The 24,079-nt window shown below is 43.8% G+C and overlaps 1 protein-coding gene across 1 annotated transcript; it reads right to left on the bottom strand.

Annotated features, from left to right (window-relative positions):
* Window positions 1–972: 972 nt before the first annotated feature.
* LOC124017122 (dipeptidyl peptidase 4-like) lies at window positions 973–14,608 on the bottom strand. Its single transcript, XM_046332519.1, has 25 exons — window positions 14,468–14,608; window positions 14,238–14,325; window positions 13,592–13,684; window positions 13,147–13,238; window positions 12,660–12,734; window positions 11,519–11,571; window positions 10,853–10,925; window positions 10,368–10,488; window positions 9,989–10,143; window positions 9,449–9,546; window positions 9,166–9,307; window positions 5,903–5,941; window positions 5,675–5,773; window positions 5,448–5,572; window positions 5,174–5,301; window positions 4,674–4,724; window positions 4,485–4,588; window positions 4,338–4,378; window positions 3,784–3,978; window positions 2,856–2,910; window positions 2,595–2,694; window positions 2,434–2,492; window positions 2,236–2,308; window positions 1,914–1,987; window positions 973–1,755 (listed from the first exon to the last, which is right to left on the bottom strand). The coding sequence occupies exons 1-25, from the start codon at window positions 14,468–14,470 to the stop codon at window positions 1,663–1,665; spliced, it is 2,229 nt and encodes a 742-aa protein (XP_046188475.1). The 5' UTR covers window positions 14,471–14,608; the 3' UTR covers window positions 973–1,662.
* Between the last annotated feature and the right edge of the window lie 9,471 nt (window positions 14,609–24,079).

Genomic DNA, 24,079 nt, shown 5'->3' with positions numbered 1-24,079 from the left:
CAGAAATAAATGCTTCACATAATTCAAGTAACAGACACATCTCAACATCAACTGTTCAGGGGAAACTGCGTGAATCATGCCTCATGGTCGAATTGCTGCAACAACAAAAAAACACTACTAAAGGACACCAGTAAGAAGAAGAGACTTTCTTGGGCCAAGAACCACGAGCAATGGACATTAGACTGGTGGAAATCTGTCCTTTGGTCTGATGAGTCCAAATTTGAGATTGTTGGTTCCAACCACCGTGTCTTTGTGATATGCAGAGTAGGTGAATGGATGATCTCCGACATGCTTGGTTCCCACCGTGAAGCATAAGGAGGAGGTGTGATGGTGTGGGGGTGCTTTGCTGGTGACATTGCCAGTGATTTATTTAGAATTCAAGGCACACTTAACCAGCATGGCTACCACAGCATTCTGCAGCGATACTCCATCCCATCCCATCTGGTCTGCGCTTAGTGGGGCTATCATTTGTTTTTCAACAGGACAATGACCCAAAACACATCTGCAGGCTGTGTAAGGGCTAAGAAGGAGAGCGATGGAGTGCTGCAGCAGATGACCTGATCTCGAAATTACTGACCTCAAACCAATTGAGATGGTTTGGGATGAGTTGGACCGCAGAGTGAAGGAAAAGCAGCCAACAAGTGCTCAGCGTATGTGGGAACTCCTTTAAGACTGTTGGATTAGCATTCCTCATGAAGCTGGTTGAGAGAATGCCAAGAGTGTGCAAAGATGTCATCAAGGCAAAGGGTGCCTACTTTGAAGAATCTAAAATCTAAAATATGATTTGATTTGTTTAATACTTTTTTGGTTACTACATGATTCCATATGTGTTATTTCATAGTTTTTGATGTCTTCACTATTATGTAGAAAATAGTACACCATCAAGAGAAACCCTTGAATGAGTAGGTGTGTCCAAACTTTTGACTGGTACTGTATGTACTGTCGATCCCCTACAGTAAGAATCCACAATCTAGATTTAACAATTTTATTGAAACAATACACACACACACTGTAGGTACAAAGGTCTTCCAAGATCCCCTCTATAAAAACATGCAGTATGTTTGTACAATAAAATGCAAAGCAATATAATGTATCGACAATGAATGTTGATACCTCGAGGATAAAACAGCGCAATCAAGGCCCCTTAATGAATACAAGTCAGACATGCTTAGTCACTGGCTGATCAGTTCTCACAAAGCCCTTTGGTATTTCAATATAATCACATTCTTCATTTCAAATGTAACCTCATAACTCGCGGTGAGGCTCCGAACGATAAAATGATAGATCAATCCTGCTGACGTAAATTGTTTCATAACTGCATATGGAGAGGATGGTCTTTTGGAGTGTGTGTTTGGGTACTGGCTCAAACAACTTAAGTCATCAAAAAATAGGACAACTTTCAATGACATTTACATCATATAGTAGACGTTCTTATGCAGCGCTACTAACATGAGCAATTGTGGTTAAGTGCCTTGCTCAAGGGCACATCGACAGATTTTTCACCTAGTCGGCCTGGGGATTCAAACCAGCGACCTTTTGGTGACTGGCCAAATGGTCTTAACCGCTAGGCTACCTGCTGTCCAAGTGAATTACAAATGAATTTGGGGCCGTTTGGTTATCGTTCGGCAAGCATCAGGTTGGGCATCATTCATTCGAATGGCATCAGGCGAAGCAACTCTGGAGGAAGTGACTCATGTGGGTATAGACATGCTGATTGGCTGAACCATCAAGACCATGGTCCTTGTCCGTGTACCACTGTAGTAAAGTGATAGAAAGAAGGAATAAGCACCGATCATTTGTTTCCGATCATTTATTTATTGTTAAGTGTTTTCATGGAGCAGGTTCATTGAGGTATAAAGCGCTACAATCACTGATTGTGTAGATAACTCATCTATCTAAATCAAAATATTTACCATGGCCTCAAAGTCCACTTGTTCCTCAACCAGAGCAGCAGAGATCTGAGCAGCTTGCTGAAAATGGACGTTGTCTGAAACAAATAGAGAGATTTGAATAACAATTTAACAGTATCCGATGTGCAGTGTTTTCCTATTCTCATATGATATGGTGAAGCCTCAGGAAAAGTATGCACACTGCTTAGTTAACACGTTTAGCTTAATCAACTAATGGGTTTACAGAGTCAAAGGAATAGTCTAGACTCTAAACATTGTACGGTTGTTAATTGCACAGGTGGTGTGTTTTTACAGAACATTCCAGAAATACTAGAGGAGGCTTCACCATCTGCTGTCCCATGGACCAGAAGGTATTGCACTGATTTGAAGTTCTTAGCTCTGGCTGTCACTGTGGAGTTCTGTAAAACACAATGTACATGGTGTTGTTTCCGTGGAGAGTAAAACCAGTTTGGATAACACAGGCCATAGTATAAAATCGAATGTATAAATGGCCATTTAAAACGTTGGAGTTGGGTCAACTTACGTTGTAGAATTCAAGATTTTCCGAAGGTTGATTCATGTAACGTTCTGTGTAGATTGAATCTGAAATATTGAAAGTAGGGAAAATGTACGGATCATTTCCAATGACTTACACTTATATAAATGTAAATATATTAATAACATATCAATAACGGAATGACATACCATAATACTCCCACTTGGAAACTGGGGCAACTGCCATTCCACATTTGAAAACTCCACTCCCAGCTCCCAGAACCATTGACGTGACATAACCGCCATAGGACTATAAAACACAATACCAGCTGATCACGTTGGCCTTGAATTCAGATAATATTACATTACTCAAGGCACAAAGACAAGGTGATTGTACACATGCTGCATTTCATTACGCTGCACTTGATGGTTCCAACATATCATATTTCCAAACCCTATGCTTTAACTTACCCAACCCCAAATTGCTATTCTGCCTTTGTCGACAAAGCCCATATTGGTGAATTCCCTGAAAGAGAAAAGTGACTTGCTGTGATTGGGAACCACCAATACAAACACAAATTCATTTAAACGTGAGGGTCGGTTAAAAGGGGTTCTAATGGACCGTGCCCACTGATGGTCCGTGGTCTAACTCTAATCTCTTACTGTCCTCAGTCTCTCTGACGTGAAATAAGGGAAAGGTAAGTCATGTTGCATTCCAGCTGACCCCATGTGACCTCTGATCGGTCATCTGATCGTTAGCCTGGTGGTCAGATCTGTAGGTACTTTAGCCAACACTTCTGTCACGTCCTTTGTCCTACCAGACAGGATATATTTAGCATGAAAGTGGAGATGAATAGGAGTTGGATAAATATCTGTCAACCAGGCTATTGCATCATTAAGCTCAAACCAAAAAAGCGTAAGTGTTATATAATGTTTATTTATAAAAAAATGTTTTTACCACATTTTCTCCCCAATTTTGTCTTGTCTCCACTGTAACTCCCGTCCGAAACACAACCCGACTAACCCGCACTGCTTCTTGACACAATTGGCCCAGCCGCACAAATGTGTCGGAGGAAACACTGTACACCTGGTGACCGTGTCAGCATGCACTATGCCCGGCCCGCCACAGGAGTCGCTAGTGCGCGATGGGACAAGGACATCTCTGCCGGCCAAACTCTCCCCTAACCTGAACGACGCTGGGCCAATTGTGCACCGTCCCATGGGTTTCCCGGTCACGGCCGGCTGCAACAGAGCCTGGATTCGAACCCAGAATCTTTACATATCATGTTATCTTAATGTCACTTTTGCAGTGTGACACAGTATAATACAAAGCAACCTGTTTGAGTCAGTTGGGCATAGCTATCGACTTGGCTACTGTTCAACCACAGTTCAACCTTACTTTGCGGCCATTATCTGATCTTCCACCTCATAGGTTCCCAGACGTCGGTAGATGGAGTGCATTAGCTTGTCGCCTTGGTAACCACTTCCCCTACCATCGAAGCTGGCAACGATGACCTTCTCCGTGCTCGCCAGGTATGCGGCCCAGCCTAACCTATAGCGGAAGTCTGCTGTCTGACTGCAAGGCCCTGCATACCTGGAACACAAAAGAGAAAGACAAACATTATTGTTAGTTCCCAGAGTTTTCCCTGACCACTTGAGCTCACCAGAAAACACTGCAGACTTCTGAATTTAACTAGGGCACCGAGTTTCCCCTGACCACTTGAGCTCACCAGAAAACACTGCAGACTTCTGAATTTAACTAGGGCACCGAGTTTCCCCTGACCACTTGAGCTCACCAGAAAACACTGCAGACTTCTGAATTTAACTAGAGTCGAGAGTATTTCCGGCTTTAGTCATGTGGTCAGGATTAAATCCAGGCCCTCGTTATTGGTACAACAATTCATCATAAGACAAAGCAGGATCATGTATTCACAGAGGTTAATTCATTCGTACACATCAATAAGTAAGGGGTATTTCTTGGATTTGTCAAAGATCTGTCGGGAGAAACAGAAACATCCATCAATGGACATCAAGTTAGAGATGTCCCATGGTTTTAATATCAGATGAAAGATTCAATTAAAGTCTTTAATCGTTGAAAGCCTTACTGAATTCCCCTTGCTTGATAAAGTCGCGTCGCATGGTGGGCATGTGGATCTCAGACAGAAGGCCTTCCAAAGCCGTGTTGTCCTCAAGAACCCGGATCTCTAAACGACGAGAGCATGCACTTGTGACTTTGCTTGGCTTATATCATTTATTTCCATCACACACTAGTAAATGTAACTGGCCTACCTGAACCAGCATCCCTGTTGTCCCTGAGAGTATACAGAGGTAGTCCAGGACCTGTGGAGACAAACACATATTTAATATAGTGTGTGTGTCCTCCCAAATGATCTAGAAGCACTACTACTAAAGAAACTATTATTTCAAAGTGAATATACCGGCTGGGATATTGTTTAGGGATGTCACAGCTACAGTATTGTGATGACTTGACTGCACAAACACTGTTGGAGTAGTGGGTTGTGTAGTGTAGTGTAGTGTAGTGTAGTGTAGTGTAGTGTAGTGTAGTGTAGTGTAGTGTAGTGTAGTGTAGTGTGTGTGTGTGTGTGTGTGTGTGTGTGTGTGTGTGTGTGTGTGTGTGTGTGTGTGTGTGTGTGTGTGTGTGTGTGTGTGTGTGTGTGTGTGTGTGTGTGTGTGTGTGTGTGTGTGTGTGTGTGTGTGTGTGTGTGTGTGTGTGTGTGTGTGTGTGTGTGTTTGCGTGTGTGTAGGTGTGTGCTGTGTGGCTGACGGACTTGAGCAGTCCATGCGGATGAAAGAGGCATCATGGCTGAAGTAAGCTGAGTTGTATTGACACCTGTCCTCATTCAGGGTACAGGTCAGGCACTGGGTGGTGGGGGGGGGGGTGGCTCCGAGAGTGATCCTGAAACACACACACACACAAACAACTGACATGACTCTATTGGCTACAACTATAGAGTTGTAAGTCATAGGTTATGCATGTTAGAAATGAGTACTGCGTGAGCAGGACAGAACGAAGGCATGAAAATGAAAGAGTGATATTCTTACTTGTAAATGTTTCTCCCTCCTGGCTTGTGACCGTATTGGTTGCTTGAATAGTACAAGGCGTTATTAGTCACTTTTAAAATGTCAACGACCTCCCAAGTCCCAGAGGTGACAGCTGTTGCTGTGCCCTGCAAGGACACCATACAAATATTACAAATCAAGTGTGTATCATAACCATGTCTGGGTTACTGAGAAGGTGCATGAAGAGAAGTGCACTACTTAGTACTTACACCTGTTACGTGATGGATATGTTTATAGCCGTTATTGTCACTCATCACAATGTAAAAACTTTCTTTGTCCGCCGATAAAGTAGGATTAGAAGGTGAAAACTAGAAGAAGCAAAGTTAATGTATTTATTTACAGGAATAATCCATGCTTGTTACTTGGTAAAATATGTTTTTATGGCCCAGGGATAATGTAAACATGTTCATATTGTTGTGTTCGTATAACGTACACACCCGTCCAATCCAACCTGTCTTGCTTGTAACGTCAAGTTTCTGAAAACACAACAAATAAGTATATAATTTGATAGTTTATTGTGACATACAGTTGAAGTCGGAAGTTTACATACACGTAGGTTGGAGTCATTAAAACTCATTTTTCAACCACTCCACAAATTTCTTGTTAACAAACTATAGTTTTGGCAAGTCGGTTAGGACATCTACTTTGTGCATGACACAAGTCATTTTTCCAACAGTTGTTTACAGACAGATTATTTAACTAATAATTCACTGTAACACAATTCCAGTGGGTCAGAAGTTTACATACACTAAGTTGACTCTGCCTTTAAACAGCTTGGAAAATTCCAGAAAATGATGTCATGGCTTTAGAAGCTTCTGATAGGGTAATTGACATAATTTGAGTCATTTGGAGGTGTACCTGTGGATGTATTTCAAGGCCTACCTTCAAACTCAGCGCCTCTTTGCTTGAAATCATGGGAAAATCACAAGACCTCAGAAAAAAATTGTAGACCTCCACAAATCTGGTTCATCCTTGGGAGCAATTTCCAAATCCCTGAAGGTACCACGTTAATCTGTACAAACAATATTACGCAAGTATAAACACCATGAGACCACGCAGCCGTCATACCGCTCAGGAAGGAGACACGTTCTGTCTCCTAGACATGAGCGTACTTTGGTGCGAAAAGTGCAAATCAATCCCAGAACAACAGCAAAGGACCTTGTGAAGATGCTGGAGGAAACAGGTACAGAAGTATCTATATCCACAGTAAAACGAGTCCTATATCGACGTAACTTGTAAGGCCGCTCAGCAAGGAAGAAGCCACTGCTCCAAAACCGCCATAAAAAAGCCAGACTATGGTTTGCAACTGCACATGGAGACAAAGATCGTACTTTTTGGTGAAATGTCCTCTTGTCTGATGAAACAAAAATAGAACTGTTTGGCCATAATGACCATCGTTATATGTTTGGATGAAAAAGGGGAGGCTTGTGTCATGACGTTGCCCTCTTTGGGTACAGCGAGCACCATCCCCCGCTCTCTGCTTCTACAACCAGACTGCTGTGGTCAGAGTGAGGTTGTTAATTCCTAGGGAAGACCCTGCCTCATGGCCACACAGTATAGAGATAGAGTGAAGTTTCATAGTGAACAAAGGAATTTCTTCCACCTCACAGAACTTGAGGTCCGAACAACATGTATGTTCTGGAGAAGGTATAAAAGATCGGTGAAGAATCCAGCTACGAACTGGTCCGTTTGTTACAACTTGGGGAAGCTCATGGGAGACGGTGTGGCCACATTACCATAACGCTGTTTATATAATAGCCTCAAATATGAGTTTTACATCTAATTGTTGTATAAGATGAATGAGTGAGGATGATACTGTTTGTAAAATTGTGTAATGTGTTTTTGGACTGTTTAATGAAGGAAACTCCAATTCCCTTTTGAGTTGAACTAAATCAGGGGACCGCCCATGAGCCAGTTAGGGTCAGGCATCCTGGGACAGCCCCTTTTCTGCAATACCTAATAAAACCCAACTTTGAGATATTCTCAGAAGACCATGTTTCTCTCAATCACAGGAGGACAAAGGTTGCAGACCATTGCTGAATCTTTTAACCATACCACGTGGTTAAGCTCTTAGACTATCGATACCGACAGAATAAGAACAAATCTTTGATATTAATTACTAGTCTGCAGCTAGGAATTCGGTATCATTGAACGCAAAGAACGACAACCGCCGAAACATCCATTCTACAACAACATGAATGAATGTCACTCTGAACTATCCACTATAACCACGACAGAGAGAGAGAGATGGACAATTCTACAAAAGAAACAAACTTTCAACAGCGATCAAGACGACACACTGAGCGTAAATATATATATATATATTGTTTGCAATTGTTCCCGAATGAGTTAACTCTGTAGTGACTTCTTAGTCGACCCCCACTCCCCTTTTGTCTAACAAGCCATCATGCCGGTTTAGTCCACTAGGGCACATTCCCTTATCATTTCTTGTAACCATATTAACTTTGTTTGCTTGTGTGCGCACTTCTGTGATTGTTTAGTTAGTTAATAAATAAATGATTTAAGACATGATTGATGTATGGATGACTCATAGTGAAGACTGGGTTCGTGCAGATAACCAACAATTTACGACGTTCGGAATGAGACTAACGTGAGGTAAAGTAAACAATTCATTATTTCGAAGACTAATTGATCAGATGTAAAATATCTGAAAGTTTATATTGGGAAATTATAACTTAGTAATCTGAATATTTTCCTTGGTGCCCCGACTTCCTAGTTAATTACAGTTACATGATAAATCAGTTTGATCACGTAATACTAATTACAGAGAATCTTTGATAAAAACTAAGTCTTCAATTTAATGATAGTAAAGACATGACACTTGCAAGCCGAAGAACACCTTCCCAACAGTGAAGCACAGGGGTGGCAGCATCATGTTGTGGGGGTGCTTTGCTGCAGGAGGGACTGATGCGCTTCAAAAAATAAATGGCATCATGAGGAAGGAAAATTCTGTGACTATATTGAAGCAACAGCTCAAAATCTCATCTCAGTCAGGAAGTTAAAGCTTGGTCGTATATGAGTCTTCCAAATGGACAATGACCCCAAGCATACTTCCAAAGTTGTGGTAAAATGGCTTAAGGACAACAAAGTTAAGGTATTGGAGTGGCCATCACAAAGCCCTGAGCTCAATCCTATAGAACATTTGTGGGCAGAACTGAAAAAGTGTGTGAGAGAGGAGGCCTACAAACCTGACTCAGTTACACCAGCTCTGTCAGAAGGAATGGGCCAAAGTTAACCCATCTTATTGTGGGAAGCTTGTGGAATGTGATGAAAGAAATAAAAGCTGAAATAAATCATTCTCTCTACTATTTTTCTGACAGTTCACATTCTTAAAATAAAGTGGTGATCCTAACTGACCTAAGACATAGAACTTTTACTGGGATTAAATGTCAAGAATGGTGAAAAACGGAGTTTAAATGTATTTGGCTAACTAAGGTGTATGTAAACTTGTGATTGTATTAGGACTCCAACAAGTTATCTGAAGAGAAGAGAGGAGAGGATAGGATAGGATAGGAGAGGATAGGAGAGGAGAGGAGAGGAGAAGAGAGGAGAGGAGAGGTGTGGAGGGGAGGGGAGGGAGAGGAGAGGAGGGGAGGAGGGTGAGGAGGGGAGTGGTGTAGAGGGGAGAGGAGAGTGAGGGCGGCGGGAAAGTGTGTGTGTGTGGGGGGGGGGGGCGTACCTCTAACGCATTCTCGATCCAGGTGTTTCCGACTGTGTTGAAGTCGTAGATCTGAAAGCGGAGCTCATTCTGTTTCCTCTTCTGCCACTGGACAGCGATGCGTTCATCCGTTACCCAGGTGACGGTGGCCAAATAGTGATCACTGTAAAAAAAAAAAAACACGGAAACAACCCCACTTGTCTCACAGCTTGCACCTAAAATTGAGTTTAAAATTCCAATGCAATGCGTTTCTCTCCTACTGAATACATTGTTTAACGTATTGTGTACTACAGAGTTTCATTACCCCGCACCAACTGAAGCTGGCACCACAACTTCTGTGATGTTTGATATGTTTGTAGTATCATACACAAACAGCTTCACCACTGGATTGGGAGTACCAGGCTAGAAGATGGAGAGAAAAAAAAGCATTTATGCGAAACAATTACGATGAAATAAAAACAAACTTTGGGTCTCATAGGTTTCTTTCTTACAAGCAACCACGTCTTTAAAATGTATTTTGTTAACGAATTGTTTTAGAATGACTATACACACAGTGTCAATGCATTCATATGTGACAATACAGAGTGTATGACTGTATTCAAATACACAGTCGTCAAGAGAGGTTTCCGAACTGGGAAATCATGGACCAATATCATTTTATTGGGACAGCTTAGACCTGAATGTACCCTGAGTTGTGATAAAACAACAACACGCTTTTAACCCAGAGGCCTTATGGTCCAGAGTCCAGTTCCCTTATCAACTGCCTCAGAACCTCATGCCAATAATGACCTACTCCAGCACACTTTTTAGATACACATCAAACATACATTAAGTGTTATCTTACCTTAGGATAGGGGAAAATGACCGTGTCGGGATACGGCTCCTTCCCATACCAGGAATACTCTATGTTTTGGACCAGAGTGTCGTTATACTCAGCATAGGCCAGATACCTCCCTCCAGGTGACCACCACATTGCCTCGTAAGAAGAGAACATTTCCTCTAACAAAACAATCAGAAACCACCGTTAGGCCTACATCAGGATGGCACATCTATTGTGTGCGTTGTGGCTTAAGCTGTTCACATACTTCTGTGTTGTCAAAAGAGAAACATGTTCCTGTATAATTACATTTGACACAATTCACATCACAGTGCTGACTGATATGTACTAGTTATAGTAAGAGGTATGTAAGATTCACAGCTGCCTTCCTGTAGGTATCGCTTACCCTCATACACCCAATCTGGGATGCCATTTAAGATTTGGTTGTGTTTTCCGTTGGACGTCACCTGCATGGCCTTAGCAGTAGGGCTGTTCTTCACGTAGACATCATTTCCCCACACAAAGGCCTGTATGTGAGAGGAACAGAGACATTGAGATAAGTCTTAATGACTTCGAGTTCCTCTTTAAACATGGTATAGCGCACTGCAATATGCACAATAGTGTGCAATGTCTTTTGGTAACCCTAGTAACCTGAAATGTTATTTTTATAGTAACAGTAGCCTATTATTACATGTCGTGAGTAAGTTATTTATTTGGCGCGCGTTGAAAATGTGATCTTTGAGCATTCCAGCGTTGAACTGAAGACAAACAAAAGTGCATGTTGTGTTGTTGGGGTGAGTCCTATTGATGATGAGTGTTTGGAGGACGTGTAATGGGTCAGACACCAGAAACAAGACCGATGGTTTCTCTCAAAGTGTCCTTTTCACCTACCATTTTGTTCCCTGTTGGCGCCCATGCAAACACATGGACTTGATGAGGAATGTCTGGTGTACTGAGAAATGTCCTAAAATGAGAATAAATAAAAACGGAACAGTATTCATGTCTTTGAGTTTGACACAACACCATATACAGTTCATTCGGGAAAGTATTCAGACCCCTTGACTTTTTCCACAATTTGTTATGTTACAGCCAATTTTTATAAAATGTGTTAAATAGTTTGCACCTGAGCTCAATTTCGAGTTTCAGCAAAGGCTCTGAATACTTATGTAAGGAAGGTATTTCTGTTTTTTATTTGTAATAAATTTGCAAAGATTTCTAAGCCGGTTTTCATTTTGTCATTATGGGGTATTGGGTGTAGTTTGATGAGGAAATGTTTTTATTTAATCCCTTTTGAAATAAGGCTGTATTGTAACAGAATGTGGAAAAAGGGAAGGGGTCTGAATACTTTCCGAATGCTCTGTAAATGCGTCCCTATAAATCATTTGCAGTAAACATTACAGTGTGTGGCCCTCTTCAGTTTCTATATCTGTTGAGTATTGTTGACCAGTTCCTGCACTAGAGTCCATTGAATAAAATAACATGTCCTATATTCTCCACACTGCATATGCATAGTGTATAGTACACATTTGCAGACAAGAACAGTTGAAAGAGACTTACGAGCCTGCCAAATCATAGAGAGAATATGAAGCTGTGAAAGAGTGTCTCCATATCTGTTGAAACATATTAAGCAAATTATAATTAGGAATTTGATTAGTAGCACAGATCAATGACTTATATTAATTAATTAAATCCTCCCAGAGCGCTAAGAACCTTGGCGTGATCCTGGACAACACCCTGTCGTTCTCAACTAACATCAAGGCGGTGGCCCGTTCCTGTAGGTTCATGCTCTACAACATCCGCAGATTACGACCCTGCCTCACACAGGAAGCGGCGCAGGTCCTAATCCAGGCACTTGTCATCTCCCGTCTGGATTACTGCAAATCGCTGTTGGCTGGGCTCCCTGCCTGTGCCATTAAACCCCTACAACTCATCCAGAACGCCGCAGCCCGTCTAGTGTTCAACCTTCCCAAGTTCTCTCACGTCACCCCGCTCCTCCGCTCTCTCCACTGGCTTCCAGTTGAAGCTCGCATCCGCTACAAGACCATGGTGCTTGCCTACGGAGCTGTGAGGGGAACGGCACCTCAGTACCTCCAGGCTCTGATCAGGCCCTACACCCAAATAAGGGCACTGCGTTCATCCACCTCTGGCCTGCTCGTCTCCCTACCACTGAGGAAGTACAGTTCCCGCTCAGCCCAGTCAAAACTGTTCGCTGCTCTGGCTCCCCAATGGTGGAACAAACTCCCTCACGACGCCAGGACAGCGGAGTCAATCACCACCTTCCGGAGACACCTGAAACCCCACCTCTTTAAGGAATACTTAGGATAGGATAAAGTAATCCTTCTCACCCCCCTCCCCCCTTAAAATATTTAGATGCACTATTGTAAAGTGGCTGTTCCACTGGATGTCATAAGGTGAATGCACCAATTTGTAAGTCGCTCTGGATAAGAGCGTCTGCTAAATGACTTAAATGTAATTATTATTAATGTAAATGTAATGAATTAATGAGTACATTCATTCAATGAAATGTGTTCATTTTTTAAACTTTATTTATCCCTGCAGGGCAATTACTTTGGGCACATATGTCTGATTCTGCAACAACAACAACAACAACCACCACATCACAATGACATAACCCACACATAGCTACTTCACAGCAGGATAATACAACAACACATCATTAAATATCACAAGACATTACCTTGGTCCAATTGCTCTTGAAAGCAACATATTTTTGATCAGCAGACACTATATAGTCGTAGGCAGCCACTTGATCCTGGTTTTCAACAAAAAAAAGGTGCTGTGTTATACATGACACAAACACTCCTTCCTTCACCATACTTGCTTCCAAATATGCGCAGACAGACAGACAGACAGACAGACAGACAGACAGACAGACAGACAGACAGACAGACAGACAGACAGACAGACAGACAGACAGACAGACAGACAGACAGACAGACAGACAGACAGACAGACAGACAGACAGACAGACAGACAGACAGACAGACAGACAGACAGACAGACAGACAGACAGACAGACAGACAGACAGACAGACAGACAGACAGACAGACAGACAGACAGACAGACAGACAGACAGACAGACAGACAGACAGACAGACAGACAGACAGACAGACAGACAGACAGACAGACAGACAGACAGACAGACAGACAGGGGTATCTTACAAATGTGATGCTGCTCAGGAATTCTGAGGTGTTTCCTGTAATCAGGTTGTGAAGGAAGATGGAGCCGTCTTTTTCATGCAGATACTCATGGTCTGTCAGGGAGCGGAAAGAAGAGAGGAGTTTAATAATAACACACTGACGTTTAAGTTGAAATATCAGCACTGTTGCTAGTCAGGTCTCTGCCTTGCACTGATGATTTAACAAAAAGCCAAAGTGTGCCATTTAAATAGGGACAGTATGTAGGCCTACTATCGTTTAAAAAAATGTTTCTTAACATTTTGTAAAGGGAACATTGTGTTGTTGGCTTACATCTAAACGTGCATCCTTCCAGGGTTAAGAGTGTTGTGTCATACATTCCAGGCACACAATTACTGACTGGATTGAACATAACAGCCATCTACTCATTTACATACAGTTGACTGATTAGGCTTCTAGGGTGTTTTACCTGAGATCCAGCGCATGTTGTAGGATCTGGCCCTGATGGAGCCATTGAAGACATCACTGAGAGTGAACGTCCTCTGAGCCGTCACTTTGTCCTCTGAAACGTGGGGCTCAAAGTTAGCGTTCACTGATTCCTTGTACTGTCTATACCAGGAGGAATGTACCAGTCACGTCGACAACAAGTCATCGGCTACTATAATGGCTCGTAAGACTACAATGCATTTACACATGATTAAACAGGTCTTGATAAAAAAATAGATAAGGATCACGGGAGGACTATAAGATTGTAACAGATAGCAATGTAAGATCAATATACATTTGACTGGGTTTGTAGAGCTGCTATAACTGAGGTAAATGTGCTAGTAGGCTACACAAATGTGGTACCTGCAGAGAAGATGTGATATTGCAACACGGTGCTGTATTTCTAAAGCATTAAAGCACTAGGTCTACATGTTTGTATGTCACGTGGATTATGTAAAAGTGTTTATTTTATGCAGTGTTCTTTTACAATAATACAATATTATTATCCAGTGCATGCAGTGTTCTATTGTGGTAATAAAACACTTATTCTGAACAGAGTTTAAATTTTTTTTTATGGTAGGCTGCAATTTAATGGGTCATTGAAAGCAACTGAAAGTGGTACCACTCACCGTTCAGATATATTGCCGTGGGCACTACTGTCAAGATGATGACGCCAGCAAGCCCCAAAAGTCCCAACACCACCTTACCTATGGTATTCTGTCAAAGGTGAATAGAATGATGGGACAAATGTTATGAAATAAATAGTCGTTTGAGGTATCTAGATTTGCGACACTTATTCACCAAATAAATGCTATGTTGTATTATAAACAAATTCTTATCGTTGAGTTTTGAAGTTTACCATACTGCTGACTTGAAGGTGGTGAATCCGTTTATATACAAAATCACATTGAGCGTAAACACGTTACCCACTAAACTGTTGAAGTGTAAATGGTGCAAAATAAAGTTCTGCGCAAGATAATTTCCATTAAATATTAGATCGACGTCGGTTATAAAGGTGGGGCAGTACAATTCCGAAGTCCAAAGCAAAGCTCGTAAAGTTTCAACGTGTCTTATTTTCCCCAGAGCCTCTTTTAGTGGAGAAGTTTATGCTTACTCACAGTCTAATCTATTGACCGATTGCATACACAACTTTCATACACAGTGAAACCATCCACTTTGGAGTTGAACCGTTGTCCGAACAAGAATAGCCTTCACCAAATTTTTACTTGGAAATCCAGACACTGAATTTACAGTACTTAATTTATTTTTATAATTCCATTCAATCTGAATTAGGCTTAAATGTTTTCTCTCCCTTTTTGACGGGAATTGTTTGGGCATTTTGTAAGGCATTGTCACAACTTCCACCGGAGTCGTTTCCTCTCCTTGTTCAGCGGTGTTCGCGGTCGGCGTCTCCGCTCTTCTAGCCATCGTCGATCCACTTTTCGTTTTTCCATTTGTTTTGTCTTGTTTTCCTACACACCTGCTTTCCATTTCACTCATTAAGTGTTGTGTATTTAACCCTCTGTTCCCCCCTTGTCCTTGCGTGGAATTGTTTGTTTGTAAGTGCTTGTGCACTATGTTACTGGTGAGCGTCAGGGTTTGTACCCATGTAGGTTCTTTTTGTATTACCGTTGGTTTTGACATGAAACTGCTCCGGCTATGACCTATTTCTGCTCTACTGCGTCTGACTTCACTGCCACCAGTTCCGGCAACCCTTACAGGCATATGTCCTTGTGAGGGCAGGGTAGTCACATATGACTCTTGAGTTGTTTTTTTTTCATGTCTCACTGCTAATGGTATTAAAAACAATGTAGCCTAATTCACAGCTGCATTGGATGACACTGACCTCACAGTTGGGCTCCATCTCATGCACCTATTTACATACTTCATTAATGAACTTCCTACTTGGGTTTCAGGTCAGGTTCCTCTCTTTAAGCCGCGTGGGATGTCAACAGACGTGTGAAAATAAATACCGGCCTATATTCAGATGCAGTATATGTGAGAACCATATGAGTGTACATATTAAGTGTAATGTAGTGACTTTTTTATTGCTTGCGTTCCTATTAGCATTTTTCTTGAAATGAAGTGAATTGTCACAGGTAAGCGGTAACTCAACCAAAGGTGGCGGAATGACTCTCAAAGCTTAATTCCAATTTCTGTGGTGATGTAATGCCTTTACTTCATGGTCAACAACAAAGCCCCATCTATTTTATTCTCAAGGGTTTTATGACATTGTCATCACATCTGATTTTTTACATGACTCACAGTTATCTTCATGATGTCAGAGGCCCCCAGCTTGTGAACTTATGCTCCTGGTTAACGACGGATTCAACCAGTTTCTCTGCATAGGACTTACTCCATCTCATGGGCTTTGTATAAAAGGCTACAACAATAGATCGGGAATACATGAACTTTAACAAGGTGTCAACAGACAAACAAGCAATTTGACAAGAAAATAAAGCAAAAAAAGCTTTTGTTTTTCACACTGCAAAAGAGAGAGAGAGAGAGAGAGAGAGAGAGAGAGAGAGAGAGAGAGAGAGAGAGAGAGAGAGAGAGGCGTACTTATATAGCTGTCTTGATGAGTAAGGATACAGAAACATGGGCTGAAAAAGTTCCATAACTAGTGGAAGGGTCACTGATGAATCCATAAGTGATGCGCATCGGAAGATAAAGACTAAAAGCCAGTTAAAAGCTTAACAAATATCAGTTTTTTTATTTTTTTATTGACCTGAGCACTAGCAGCCTTTGCTGCTCTCATTCTCTCAGACCGTGCTTCCTTTGCAAACAAATAGATCACTCTCTTTTCGCCTGACGCAAGTATAGTTTGAGGAGCATTACACCGGGGGATATTTCCGTTTATCTACTCTCAGATTCGTGGTTAAGGCTAATGAAATTGTTTCCAGGTGTCACTTTGAACACGTTTGAGGTTTTATTGGCGTTCCTGGAATGAGAGAGGGGGAGGAGGGGTTATATAGTGGAGTACAGTGAGCATTATGGCGCAACATCATACCATAAAGCCATGGTTGATACTGGTGCTTTTTCCTCTCTCTGGCTGTTCTGTCCTTGGTTTTTACAACACATAGTCCCTGTTTCCTATGGCTTCCTATTGTCCCCTGAATAGAAGGAAATCTGTGGCATTTGAAGGTACACCTTGATCACAGGAGGTTGGTGGCACCTTAATAGGGGAGGACGGGTAATGGTAATGGCTGGAGCAGGAATGGTATCAAATACATCAAACATATGGTTTCCATGTGTTTTATGCCATTCAATTTGTGCAGTTTCAGCCATTATTATGAGTCATCCTCCCCTCAAAAGCCTTCACAGACTGTGATAGTTTATCAGTAAGCTAGGATTGAAAGAATGAAAAAGTATAATAACTACAGACAGTTGTAAAATGTCTACTGGTGGTGTCTACTGTCTAATCAATGTCTACTGGTGGTGTCTACTGTCTAATCAATGTCTACTGGTGGTGTCTACTGTCTAATCAATGTCTACTGGTGGTGTCTACTGTCTAATCAATCAATACTGGTGGTGTCTACTGTCTAATCAATGTCTACTGGTGGTGTCTACTGTCTAATCAATGTATACTGGTGGTGTCTACTGTCTAATCAATGTCTACTGGTGGTGTCTACTGTCTAATCAATGTCTACTGTGACGAAGCAAAAACAGTTTTTTATCACATTTACATAAGTATTCAGACCCTTTACTCGGTACTTTGTTAAAACCCCTTTGGCAGCGATTACAGACTTGAGTCTTCTTGGGTATGACTTGGCACACCTGTATTTGAGGAGTTTCTCCCATTCTTCTCTGCAGATCCTCTCAAGTTCTGTCAGGTTGGATGGGGAGTGTCGCTGCACAGCTATTTTCAGGTCTCTCCAGAGATGTTAGATTAGGTTCTGGCTGGGCCACTCAAGGACATTCAGAGACGTGTCCCAAAGCCACTCCTCAAATCAAATGAAATCAAATCAAAGTTTATTTGTCACAGGCTCTAACCAATAGTGCATTTTTTTTGTATTAAGCGAACAATAGGTAAGTAAAGAAATTAAACAACAGTAAAAAAACAGTGAAAAATAACAGTAGGGAGGCTATATACAGTAGTGAGGCTATATACAGTAGTGAGGCTATATACAGTAGCGAGGCTATATACAGTAGCGAGGCTATATACAGTAGCGAGGCTATATACAGACACCGGTTAGTCAGGCTGATTGAGGTAGTATGTACATGTAGATATGGTTAAAGTGATTATGCATATATGATGAACAGAGAGTAGCAGTAGCGTAAAAGAGGGGTTGGCGGGGGGTGGGTGGCGGGACACAATGCAGATAGCCCAGTTAGCCAATGTGCGGGAGCACTGGTTGTTCGGCCCAATTGAGGTAGTATGTACATTAATATATAGTTAAAGTGACTATGCATATATGATAAACGGAGTAGCAGCAGTGTAAAAGAGGGGTTGGGTGGGGGCACACAATGCAAATAGTCCAGGTAGCCATTTGATTACATGTTCAGGAGTCTTATGGCTTGGGGGTAAAAACTGTTGAGAAGCCTGTTTGTTCTAGACTTGGCACTCCTGTACCGCTTGCCATGCGGTAGTAGAGAGAACAGTCTATGACTGGGGTGGCTGGGGTCTTTGACAATTTTTAGGGCCTTCCTCTGACACCGCCTGGTTTAGAGGTCCTGGATGGCAGGCAGCTTAGCCCCAGTGACGTACTGGGCCACGTTGTCTTGGCTGTGTGCTAAGGGTTGTTGTCCTGTTGGAACGTGAACCTTTGCCCCAGCCTGAGGTCCTGAACGCGCTGGAGCATGTTTTCATCAAGGATCTCTCTGTACTTTGCCTCATTCCTGACTAGTCTCCCATTCCCTGCCACTGAAAAACATCTCCACAGCATGATGCTGCCACCACCATGCTTCACCGTAGGGATGGTGCCAGGTTTCCTCCAGACGTGACTCTTGGCATTCAGGCCAAAGAGTTGAATCTTGGTTTCATCAGCCCAGAGAATCTTGTTTCTCATGGTCTGAGAGTCCTTTAGGTGCCTTTTGGCAAACTCCAAGCGGGCTGTCATGTGCTTTTTACTGAGGAGTGGCTTCCATCTGGCCACTCTACCATAAAGGCCTGATTGGTGGAGTGCTGCCGAGATGGTTGTCCTTCTGGAAGGTTCTCCCATCTCCATAGAGGAACTCTGGAACTCTGTCAGAGTCACCATCTGGTTCTTGGTCACCTCCCTGACCATGGCCCTTCTTCCCCGATTGCTCAGTTCGGCCGGGCAGTCAGCTCTAGGAAGAGTCTTGCTGGTTCCAAACTTCTTCCATTTAAGAATGATGGAGGCCACTGTGTTCTTGGGGAATTTCAATGCTATAGAAATGTGTTGGTACCCTTCCCTAGATCTCTGCCTCGACACAATCCTATCTCGGAGCTCTATGGACAATTCCTTCAACCTCATGGCTTGGTTTTTTCTCTGACACGTACTGTCAACTGTGGGACCTTATAGACAGGTGTGTGCCTTTCCAATCATGTGCAATCAATTGAATTTACCACAGGTAAATTGTAGATCAAGTTGTAGAAACATCTCAAGGATGATCAATGGAAACATGATGCACTTGAGCTCAACTTCTAGTCACATAGCACTTAATAAGGCTGAAATGTAACGAAAGGTGGAAAAAGTCAATGGGTCTGAATACTTTCCCGAATGCACCGTATATATCAATACTGGTTGTTCGGTCATAAGCATTCCTCTCATCATTTGGTCAACGTTTGGTTCTGAAGGAATGCTTATCTTATTTTTCAACAGTCTAATTGTACACCCATCGTATGTATTGTGTTCTTGCTCATCTGAGACATTGGAATGTTGGGTCACTAGGATTAAGACATATTTGGCTAGAGATTTATCTGAGGGCAAAGAGAGCTGAATATATTGATTAAAGTCACCTTGTCCTAGAGAGATTTACACGGCATTAAAAAACGTCACACCGGGGAAAGCCTGCATGAAATGTGTCATGTTTTGTCTTATATTGTCTTGTCATTTTGCTTTTCCTTCTGTTCGTTTTCCCCCTGCTGGTCTTTTTAGGTTCGTTCCCCTTTTTCTCTCTCCCTCTCTCTCTCTCTTCTCTCTATCGTTCCGTTCCTGCTCCCAGTTGTTCCTATTCCCCTAATCAATCATTTAGTCTTCCCACACCTGTTCCCTATCTTTTCCCCTGATTAGAGTCCCTATTTCTCCCCTTGTTTTCCGTTTCTGCCCTGTCGGATCCTTGTATATTGTTCACCGTGCTGTGTCTTTGTATCGCCCTGTCGTGTCGTGTTTCCCTCAGATGCTGCGTGGTGAGCAGGTGTCTGAGTCTGCTACGGTCAAGTGCCTTCCCGAGGCAACCTGCAGTTTATTATCGAGTCTCCAGTCAGTTCTCGTGATTACGAGTGAAATTGTTTTTATGCTTTATTTACCGCTCCGATTTGTCTAGGAGTATTGCTATTTCCTTAAACTGGATTAAAGACTCTGTTTTCGCCAAGTCGCTTTTGGGTCCTCATTCACCTGCATAACAGAAGGATCCGACCAAAGAATGGACCCAGCGACTACAGACGCTCGTAACACTGCCGTCGAGATCCAAGGAGCCATGCTCGGCAGACACGAGCAGGAATTGTCTGCTGCTCGTCATGCCATGGAGAACCTGGCCGCTCAGGTTTCCGACCTCTCTGGACAGTTCCAGAGTCTTCGTCTCGTGCCACCTGTTACGTCCTGGTCTGCCGAGCCTCCGGAACCTAGGGTTAATAACCCACCTTGCTACTCCGGGCAGCCCAAGGAGTGCCGCTCCTTTCTCACCCAGTGTGATATTGTGTTCTCTCTCCAACCCAACACATACTCTAGAGAGAGAGCTCGGTTTGCTTACGTCATTTCACTCCTTACTGGCCGGGCTCGAGAGTGGGGCACAGCTATCTGGGAGGCAAGGGCTGATTGTTCAAACAATTACCAGAACTTTAAAGAGGAGATGATTCGGGTTTTTGACCGTTCAGTTTTTGGTAGGGAGGCTTCTAGGGCCCTGGCTTCCCTATGCCAAGGTGATCGATCCATAACGGATTACTCTATAGAGTTTCGCACTCTTGCTGCCTCTAGTGACTGGAACGAGCCGGCGCTGCTCGCTCGTTTTCTGGAGGGACTCCACGCAGTGGTCAAAGATGAGATTCTCTCCGGGAGGTTCCTTCCAGTGTGGACTCTTTGATTGCTCTCGCCATCCGCATAGAACGACGGGTAGATCTTCGTCACCAAGCTCGTGGAAGAGAGCTCGCGTCAACGGTGTTTCCCTGCTCCGCATCGCAACCATCTCCCTCCTCTGGCTCAGAGACTGAGCCCATGCAGCTGGGAGGTATTCGCATCTCGACTAAGGAGAGGGAACGGAGGATCACCAACCGCCTGTGCCTCTATTGCGGATTTGATGGACATTTTGTCAATTCATGTCCAGTAAAAGCCAGAGCTCATCAGTAAGCGGAGGGCTACTGGTGAGCGCTACTACTCAGGTCTCTCCATCTAGATCCTGTACTACTATGTCGGTCCATCTACGCTGGACCGGTTCGGGTGCTACATGCAGTGCCTTGATAGACTCTGGGGCTGAGGGTTGTTTCATGGACGAAGCATGGGCTCGGAAACATGACATTCCTTTCAGACAGTTAGACAAGCCTACGCCCATGTTCGCCTTAGATGGTAGTCATCTTCCCAGTATCAGATTTGAGACACTACCTTTAACCCTCACAGTATCTGGTAACCACAGTGAGACTATTTCTTTTTTGATTTTTCGTTCACCTTTTACACCTGTTGTTTTGGGTCATCCCTGGCTAGTATGTCATAATCCTTCTATTAATTGGTCTAGTAATTCTATCCTATCCTGGAACGTTTCTTGTCATGTGAAGTGTTTAATGTCTGCCATCCCTCCCATTTCTTCTGTCCCCACTTCTCAGGAGGAACCTGGCGATTTGACAGGAGTGCCGGAGGAATATCATGATCTGCGCACGGTCTTCAGTCGGTCCCGAGCCAACTCCCTTCCTCCTCACCGGTCGTATGATTGTAGTATTGATCTCCTTCCGGGGACCACTCCTCCTCGGGGTAGACTATACTCTCTGTCGGCTCCCGAACGTAAGGCTCTCGAGGATTATTTGTCTGTGTCTCTTGACGCCGGTACCATAGTGCCTTCTTCCTCTCCGGCCGGGGCGGGGTTTTTTTTTGTTAAGAAAAAGGACGGTACTCTGCGCCCCTGCGTGGATTATCGAGGGCTGAATGACATAACGGTTAAGAATCGTTATCCGCTTCCCCTTATGTCATCAGCCTTCGAGATTCTGCAGGGAGCCAGGTGCTTTACTAAGTTGGACCTTCGTAACGCTTACCATCTCGTGCGCATCAGAGAGGGGGACGAGTGGAAAACGGCGTTTAACACTCCGTTAGGGCATTTTGAGTACCGGGTTCTGCCGTTTGATCTCGCCAATGCGCCAGCTGTTTTTCAGGCATTAGTTAATGATGTTCTGAGAGACATGCTGAACATCTTTGTTTTTGTCTACCTTGACGATATCCTGATTTTTTCACCGTCACTCGAGATTCATGTTCAGCACGTTCGACGTGTTCTCCAGCGCCTTTTAGAGAATTGTCTCTACGTGAAGGCTGAGAAGTGCTCTTTTCATGTCTCCTCCGTTACTTTTCTCGGTTCCGTTATTTCCGCTGAAGGCATTCAGATGGATTCCGCTAAGGTCCAAGCTGTCAGTGAGTGGCCCGTTCCAAGGTCACGTGTCGAGTTGCAGCGCTTTCTAGGTTTCGCTAATTTCTATCGGCGTTTCATTCGTAATTTCGGTCAAGTTGCTGCCCCTCTCACAGCTCTTACTTCTGTCAAGACGTGTTTTAAGTGGTCCGGTTCCGCCCAGGGAGCTTTTGATCTTCTAAAAGAACGTTTTACGTCCGCTCCTATCCTCGTTACTCCTGACGTCACTAGACAATTCATTGTCGAGGTTGACGCTTCAGAGGTAGGCGTGGGAGCCATTCTATCCCAGCGCTTCCAGTCTGACGATAAGGTTCATCCTTGCGCTTATTTTTCTCATCGCCTGTCGCCATCTGAACGCAACTATGATGTGGGTAACCGCGAACTGCTCGCCATCCGCTTAGCCCTAGGCGAATGGCGACAGTGGTTGGAGGGGCGACCGTTCCTTTGTCGTTTGGACAGACCATAAGAACCTTGAGTACATCCGTTCTGCCAAACGACTTAATGCTCGTCAAGCTCGTTGGGCGTTATTTTTCGCTCGTTTCGAGTTTGTGATTTCTTACCGTCCGGGTAGCAAGAACACCAAGCCTGATGCCTTATCCCGTCTTTTTAGTTCTTCTGTGGCTTCTACTGATCCCGAGGGGATTCTTCCTTATGGGCGTGTTGTCGGGTTGACAGTCTGGGGAATTGAAAGACAGGTTAAGCAAGCACTCACGCACACTGCGTCGCCGCGCGCTTGTCCTAGTAACCTTCTTTTCATTCCTGTTTCCACTCGTCTGGCTGTTCTTCAGTGGGCTCACTCTGCCAAGTTAGCTGGTCATCCCGGTGTTCGAGGCACTCTTGCTTCTATTCGCCAGCGCTTTTGGTGGCCGACTCAGGAGCGTGACACGCGCCGTTTCGTGGCTGCTTGTTCGGACTGCGCGCAGACTAAGTCAGGTAACTCTCCTCCTGCCGGTCGTCTCAGACCGCTCCCCATTCCTTCTCGACCATGGTCTCACATCGCCCTAGACTTCATTACCGGTCTGCCTTTGTCTGCGGGGAAGACTGTGATTCTTACGGTTGTCGATAGGTTCTCTAAGGCGGCACATTTCATTCCTCTCACTAAACTTCCTTCCGCTAAGGAGACGGCACAAATCATCATCGAGAATGTGTTCAGAATTCATGGCCTCCCGTTAGACGCCGTTTCAGACAGAGGTCCGCAATTCACGTCACAGTTTTGGAGGGAGTTCTGTCGTTTGATTGGTGCGTCCGTCAGTCTCTCTTCCGGGTTTCATCCCCAGTCTAACGGTCAAGCAGAGAGGGCCAATCAGACGATTGGTCGCATACTACGCAGCCTTTCTTTCAGAAACCCTGCGTCTTGGGCAGAACAGCTCCCTGGGCAGAATACGCTCACAACTCGCTTCCTTCGTCTGCTACCGGGTTATCTCCGTTTCAGAGTAGTCTGGGTTACCAGCCTCCTCTGTTCTCATCCCAGCTTGCCGAGTCCAGTGTTCCCTCCGCTCAAGCGTTTGTCCAACGTTGTGAGCGCACCTGGAGGAGGGTGAGGTCTGCACTTTGCCGTTACAGGGCACAGACTGTGAGAGCCGCCAATAAACGTAGGATTAAGAGTCCTAGGTATTGTTGCGGCCAGAGAGTGTGGCTTTCCACTCGCAACCTTCCTCTTACGACAGCTTCTCGTAAGTTGACTCCGCGGTTCATTGGTCCGTTCCGTGTCTCCCAGGTCGTCAATCCTGTCGCTGTGCGACTG

The sequence above is a fragment of the Oncorhynchus gorbuscha genome, unplaced genomic scaffold (assembly GCF_021184085.1).
Source record: "Oncorhynchus gorbuscha isolate QuinsamMale2020 ecotype Even-year unplaced genomic scaffold, OgorEven_v1.0 Un_scaffold_16:::fragment_2:::debris, whole genome shotgun sequence".
In the NCBI taxonomy this organism is placed as follows: Eukaryota; Metazoa; Chordata; class Actinopteri; order Salmoniformes; family Salmonidae; genus Oncorhynchus; species Oncorhynchus gorbuscha.
The sequence above is the reverse complement of the archived record's forward strand: the minus strand, read 5'-3'. Positions and strand labels throughout refer to the sequence as shown.

Excerpts from the sequence above, each read along its gene's own strand:
- LOC124017122 (XM_046332519.1), bottom strand. Across the intron at positions 9,547-9,988 it reads TCATTTTCCCCTATCCTAAG|CCTGGTACTCCCAATCCAGT; the intron begins GTAAGATAACAC and ends TCCATCTTCTAG. Across the intron at positions 5,302-5,447 it reads GGAGGGAGAAACATTTACAA|GATCACTCTCGGAGCCACCC; the intron begins GTAAGAATATCA and ends TGTGTGTTTCAG.